This window comes from Penaeus vannamei, chromosome 32, assembly GCF_042767895.1.
Source record: "Penaeus vannamei isolate JL-2024 chromosome 32, ASM4276789v1, whole genome shotgun sequence".
Lineage (NCBI taxonomy): Eukaryota > Metazoa > Arthropoda > Malacostraca > Decapoda > Penaeidae > Penaeus > Penaeus vannamei.
The window spans coordinates 20,215,727-20,223,226 of record NC_091580.1 but is presented as its reverse complement, the minus strand read 5'-3'; the positions used below and the strand labels follow the sequence as shown (position 1 = coordinate 20,223,226).

General features: G+C 38.4%; 1 protein-coding gene across 1 annotated transcript in view; it reads left to right on the top strand.

Annotated features, from left to right (window-relative positions):
- LOC113804176 (collagen alpha-1(XVIII) chain) overlaps positions 1-7,500 on the top strand; it is a gene marked incomplete at its 3' end in the record, with an annotated part of 54,741 nt that overhangs the window by 21,677 nt on the left and 25,564 nt on the right. The window contains 2 exon segments of the mRNA XM_070144775.1: positions 5,685-5,748; positions 6,963-7,000. Coding sequence (XP_070000876.1) covers positions 5,685-5,748; positions 6,963-7,000 — 102 coding nt within the window.

The window sequence follows — 7,500 nt, the reverse complement described above, 5'->3', positions numbered from 1 at the left end:
TGGTTCTGGATTTCTCTCTCTCTCTCTCTCTCTCTCTCTCTCTCTCTCTCTCTCTCTCTCTCTCTCTCTCTCTCTCTCTCTCTCTCTCTCTCGCTGTCTCCCTCCCTCTTTCTCTCTTTCTCCCATCCTCTCACTGTCTTTCACACACACGAAGGCTGTCTATTTTTCCCATTCTCCCATTCTCTGTCTCTCTCTCTCTATTTTCTATTATGTCCTCCACCTCTCCTTTTTCTGCAAGCCCTTTGTCGTTTTCTTTTAACTTGTCCCTCCGTTTTCTATGGTCTGAACCTCGCAGATTATTGCAGCTCTCTGTTTAATCATAAAGATGATTTTTTTATAATTGTTATTGAAATACATATATGTATACACACACACACACACACACACACACACACACACACACACACACACACACACACACACACACACACACACACACACATACACACACACACACACACACACACACACACACACACACACACACACACACACACACACACACACACACACACACATACATATATACATACACACATACACACACACACACACACACACACACACACACACACACACACACACACACACACACACACACACACACACATACATACACACACACACACACGCACGCACGCACATATAGATATATAGATATATATATGATAATGGAAGCTGGAGATGAAGGCAAATGCCATTACGACTAGAAAAGATACGAATACGGAGAAGAAGAGAGAGAAGGAATAGTAAGCAAAGCTGGATGGGATAAAGCAGGAAGAGGAAAAAGAGGAAAAAAGGTGAACTGGAAGAAAGGAAGTAGGAAAAATACGACGACGCCGACGACGACGAAGAAGAAAACTAAGGAGAACAAGAAGAAAAAAGACGTATAAGTAGAAGGCGACAAAGAAGAAGAAGAAGAAGAGGAGGAAGGAAGATAAGAAGACGAAGAAGGAGAAAAAACAAAGAAACAGAAGAAATCGGAAATCGAAGAGCCCCAAAAAGTCGAAAAAAGAAAATTACGAGAAGACAGAAAAAAGAAGAAAAAAACGAACAAAAATAATAATAATAATAAAAACAAGCATAATATCGACCGCAAAAACAGACGACCAAAACTCCAACACCGCTAGAAATGATAAACAAAAACTTTTTAACAATAAGCAGGAAATTAATTCTGATATATACACCATGGACGCGGCCTGTTACCATGGCAACGCAAAATGACAGCTTCGGAGACAATAACTTGGTACACGTTTGATAAGGTTTTCTACGGAGATTGGATGGCATTACAAACTGATTCTAGAACTGAAGAGAATCTATTAAAAAAATAGTTTGTTTATAGTTTCTTATCTCTTATAAAAGAATCGGAAATGACGTTTTAAACTTAAGGTGGATTTCTTGTTTTTTTGTTTGTTATTAATAAAAGATCTTAGGTTTTATGTTTTTTATATAATTTTGGGAGTTATCCTTTATATCAATTTCATTCCTTTCTACCTTCTATTTCCATTTATTATTTTTTTTCTTTTTCTTTTCATCTCAACTCTTCCTTTTCCCTATTTCATCTTCTTCCACTTTTTTTTATCTTTTCTCTTCCATTTTTTTGCATTCTCCCTATTCCTCTTCGTTCTCATTCTCTTCTCTTCTTTTCCCTCTTCCCTCCGTCTTTTTATACCTCTTCCTTTTCCTTGTTGTTCTTCTTCCCCCTTACTCCATTTCTATCATCTTTCACTGTTTCTCTTATCATTTCGCTTTTACTTCTTCTTATATCTCTTTCCTTCTTCTCTCCCATTCTTCCTTCCTTTCTCCTTCTCGCCTCTCCTTTTCTTCTTTCGCCGCCCTCCCCCATTTTCGGTTTCTTTTCTTCCCTCTGCTTCTCTCCACTTTCACTTTTCTTCCTTTCCGCTCTTTTCTTGCTTTCTTCTCCCTTCCTTGCCCTGTCTTTCTTCTCCAGAATTTCCCTCACTTTCCTCTTTCCTCTTTTTCCCTTCTTCTCCGTTTCTCCTTTCTCTTCCTCCCACCCCTTTTTGGTCTCCTTCTCATTCTCCCTCTTCCCCTCCCACCCCTTTTTGGTCTCCTTCTCATTCTCCCTCTTCCCTCCTTCTCTACTTCCCCCTATTTCTTCTTCTCCACTTTCCCTACTACGTTTCTCCTTTTCTACCTTTCCCTCCTCTTCCCCTTCTTCTCCTTCTCTTTCTTCTCCCTTTCTTTACCTTCTTCTCCCCTTCCTTCCTTTCCTTCTTCTCTCCTTCTCCATCTTCTCCCCTTCCTCTTCTTTTTCTCCTCTTCCCTATCTTTTCCCCTTCCTCTTATTCTTCTTCTCCTCTTCCTTTTCTTCTTCTCCCCTTCGTCCCCTTCGTTCATCACAACCGACATTGTCTTAATATAATCGAAGCGGAAACATTTTTAAAACGTAAACAAACGTCGGTTTTGAAGTATGCCACAAGACCCTTGTCTTGGTAATTGGCGAGGAATTGAGAGAGGGAGGGAGAGAGAGAGAGAGGGTGAAGGAAAGGGAAAGGGAGAGGGAGGGTGAGGGAGAGGGGGAGGGAGAGGGAGAGGGAGAGGGAGAGGGAGAGGGAGGGAGGGGATGGGAGGGGAGGGGAGAGGGAGAGGGAGAGGGAGAGGGAGAGGGAGAGGGAGAGGGAGAGGGAGAGGGAGAGGGAGAGGGGGAGGGAGGGAAGGAGGGAGAGGAGAGGAGAGGGAGAGGGGGAGGGTAGAGGAGAGGGAGAGGGGGGAAGGAGAGAGGAGAGGAGAGGAGAGAGGAGAGAGAGAGAGAGAGAGAGAGAGAAAGAGAGAGAGTTTGACAGAAAGAGAGAGAGTTTGAGAGAGAGAGAGAGAATTTAAGAGAAAGAGAGAGAGTTTGAGAGAGAGAGAGAGAGTTTGAGAGAGAAAGAGACAGACTGAGATTGAGAGAGAGAGAGAGAGAGAGAGAGAGAGAGAAAGAGAGAGAGAAAGAGAGAGAGAGAGAGAGAGAGAGAGAGAGAGAGAGAGAGAGAGAGAGAGAGAGAGAGAGAGAGAGAGAGATTGACAGAAGTTAGATCAAATAAAAGATACAAAAAAATGATAATAAATAAATAAATATAAAACGATAAGAAAATAACACAAACTGGCATCCGAAACCGTAATTCTATTCACCCACGACGTCATCGTGTCACTAACCTCTCTATGCAACTAAAGGCGTAATGGGTGCAATTTATCATGCGCGGGTGGTTCTTATCGACACCAGAGTTCATTAGTGTGAGGAAAAAAGCGTGATAATTTTGTATTTTTTTCTTTTGATGTACTGTTGCTATCATGGTGAATGTTATGATTATTATTATCATTGTTGTTATTATCATTATTATTATCATTATTATTGATATTGTTATTATCATTATTATTATTATTATCATTATTAACTATTATTATTTTTGTTATCACATGTCATTAGTATTATTATTACTATGATTACTATCATCATTATTATTATTATTATTATCAACGGCACTGCAGTTGTTGCTGCTACTGTTAGTAATGCCACTGTTACTATTAATACCAACAGTTTATACTGCGGGTCACGAGAAATTCTTAGCGTCCATTCGGCCAAAGTCGTGAAAATACATATTCCTAAATTCCATACGACCCTCTCTCTCGCTAAACCTATTTCTTTAACAATTTGCAAAACAAATACCCGCTTTAGCATACCTCGCGCAACATGGCAGCGTATGTGCAACCGAAGTACTATTCATAATTCATCGCAGAGTCCATATCACGCAGTACGGTCATAGTAGTATATCACAACAAGAGCGGAGACACGGTGGACAAACACAAACCACGTTTTGGTGTGTTTGTGAGAAGCATAAGCGGGGACGGGGAGGGGGAGGGGGAGAGGGGGGGTGTGTAGCGGAGGAGGGTGATGGGGGTGAGGGGTGGGGCGTGTAGCGGAGGAGAGGGAGGGGGAGGGGGCTAGGAGGATGTGTAGCGGAGGAGGGGGATGGGGGAGGGGAGGGGGATAGGGGGGATATGTAGCGGATGAGGAGGGAGGGGGGGTGTAGCGTAGGAGAGGGGGGAGGGGGTCGGAGGGATGTTTAGCGGATGAGGGGAGGGGGAAAGGGGGGGTGGACGTTTGGAGGAGAGGGGGGGGGCGTGTAGCGGAGGAGGGGGATGAGGAGACGGGATGGGGGGGTAATTAATGCCGCTTCTAACATTCTTTTATAATGAGTAAAACTTCATTAATAATGGTGATCAGAATAAAAAGTGTGGAGCATGAATATGATAATTTTAACAACACTAATGCTGATAAAATTAATTATTGTTAATGATAATAATAATGACAATGATGGTATCCATAGCATGAATAATACTCATTTACATGATAATCACAATGAAAATATAAAAGACAAAACTACTACATCATCAATACGATTCCCCACTTAATTAATGGATGCACACAAACAAAGTTTATATCGTACACTCATTACAGTTCGCATCAACTTCCCTGTAACTTCATTTCGACGCGGACACTCAACACACAGTCACTGTTATTGTGTCAGTGGAAGTCTGTCGTCATAATTATTCTAAAAAAGTGGTAAAGACAGTTACCATTGTTCATAATATTTATATGAATGCTGAAGTTCTGTCACTGTGTAAAAATGCTTCATTCGGAGATTCATTAGATAAAAAGAGAAAAAATGTATCTCAATGAACAGGGCTTTACTTACAAAAACAGTAAAGAGCAAAAATATAAAAGTAAAGGACGTATCTTAATGAACATTTCTTTTATTACCAAAACACGTAAAAAATTAATCTAAGGAAAAAAAATATATATATATACATCTCAGTGAACGAAAACACGTAAAAACAAACAAAAAAAAAATATTAAAGAAAGAGAAACTGTATCTCAATGAATGACTGACATACGACGATCTCCTGACACTGTATGCCACGTGACACTTCACGTCGAAACGATTCACAACTTCCACATCCTCAACTCCAGTATATAAAGAAACTTTGGGTTGTCAAATGTGAACCAAGGAGGCCGACCTAAAGGCTGGATTACTTGGAGAAAGTTCAGGGAAACTTGTGAATGACTTTCGCTGCTAAGACCAAAGAAGGGGGTTTCTAGTTGATCTATTTCTCTGTCTGTTTGTCTGTCTGTCTGTCTCTTTCTCCCTTTCTCTGTTTCTCTCTCTCTCTCTCTCTCTCTCTCTCTCTCTCTCTCTCTCTCTCTCTCTCTCTCTCTCTCTCTCTCTGTCTCTCTCTCTCTCTCTCTCTCTCTCTCTCTCTCTCTCTCTATATATATATATATATATATATATATATATATATATGTATGTATGTCCACCTGTGTGTGTGTACTTGTGTGCTTAAGCATATGAATGAGGGAATGTGTGTGACTTAAAAATCATATAACATTTGGTATATTAAGATGTTTCGAGGCTCCATTCAAACTACTAACAAACGTTCAAAGAAAATGTGAATGATTCTGAAAAGAACGTTAAAGCGCCTTTAACTGCCAGTTGTATGATATAGGCCTATCAATCATTATTTTAGAACTAACCACAGTTATTTAATCAGTAATAAAACAATTGCAATATCCCCCCCCCACATTCCAAAAAAATAAAAAGAAAGAAAGAAAAAAGAAAAGATAAACATAGAAATACATGAAATAAATTTTATTTACAACATTACTCTTTTCCCAACAGCTGGACGGCGCCAACCTCAAACCAACCCCGATAGAGCCTTTCGAACTTCCAGAACATTCTCGGCGTAAGTATTTTGTTTGTTTGTTTACTTATTGATATTATACAATTTTAAAAGTATTCCTTGTTAGAGCCAGATCGCGCTCTCTATTTGTGCATTAATTTGTTTCCTTTTTTCTATTGTGTCAACTCAATAGTTCGTTAATTTGTGTCATCAACCCTTTTAACTCTCGGATATACTTTTCACATTTCCAAACTTTGACGATTAATCCATAAAAAAGAAAAGAAAACTCAAACATCGTTGAAAACAAGTCGTAACCATAACACTGGCTAGTTCATCTATAAAAAACGATGCACCGATATATTCAATAATATCACTGCTTTATCTGATTTTATCCTATTATTACCTATTCCTATGGTTACAGTATACGGAGTTACGCTTATCATAATTCTTGGAGTTTTGTCCTTTGCGTACGTGATTTTTTAGAAACAGATTTTCTTACTGCCATCTATCGGCCTGAAGGAAACTATCATAACAAGAGCAGGGCAAAGCTTTCGGAGTTTCTCGTCTTCCATTCACAGTTTTTCGTAGATTTGTTATTGTTATTGTTCTGAACTAATATCACAAACGTGGTCTTTTGAGGTTCCATTCAAGAACTTTTGTCTTACTTTATCGTTCGTAGGTATTAACGCTTTCCTTATATTCAATTATTGTTTATTTTCTATTGCTGTTGAATAAGTTATAGGCGAGCTTAGGTGCACTGAAGATATTTCCAGCCGAGATACGAGCAGGAAGAGTGGAAGCGGCTTCGAAAAACTTCATTTCTAAACTTCGTTCGTGTGTGACCAGAACTCCTGAAGAATCTGTAGCTTGACCATGCAGCATCATGAAACTGCATTTCAATACCCTTCATCTCACACACACACGCACACGCACACGCACACGCACACGCACACGCTCAAACACACACACAAACAAACACACACACACACACACCTTCCTTCCTTCCTTCCTTCCTTCCTTTAGTATATCAACCTGTATGACACTTGTTGTTCCAGATATACTACCGTAATAATAACCATGCACTGCTAAGAATGTTTATTTACAGAAACGGAAACAGAATATTATACGTATTTTATGAAAATAAAAACAAAATGTTATCATGTTTTACTCTGTTTACCATTAGTTTGTAATTACTTGAAGAATTGGCCTGAATTAACCTATATGACCTTTTTTTAACCTATTTTATGTGAATTGTGACTTGCCTTTTCTCTCGACAGATTCCTATGATGAAAGAGAAGGACAATACGTGGACTTGGTGAGTGACATTATTATTTTTTTGTTATTTTGTTACTGTTATTATTATTGTTGTTATTATGATTATTTATTTATTTAATTTTGTTGTTTTATCATCATCATTATCATCATTATTATAAACATTAGTATATTTTTTGTTATTAGTAATCCTAATTATTATCCGTATCATTGTTATTTTGTCATTGTTGCTGATACTGTTACTAGTTACTGTAGTTAACGATCTTTATATATATATACATTGTTGCTCTAATAGTCATTACTACTATTATCATTATTTATTGATTTTGTCCTCATTATCATTATTATATTTTTTATAGGTATTATCATGATATTTATTTTCTACGTTATTAGAGTTTTATGAATGTTCCACTGTTGATGATATTCAGGAATGATGATAATAACGATATTAGGAAAATATTGATAAATGTAGTCATGCTATTTATACAAACCCTATTGATTTCTGCTTTTGATTTGCCCGTTAAATTACATAATATCCCCCAC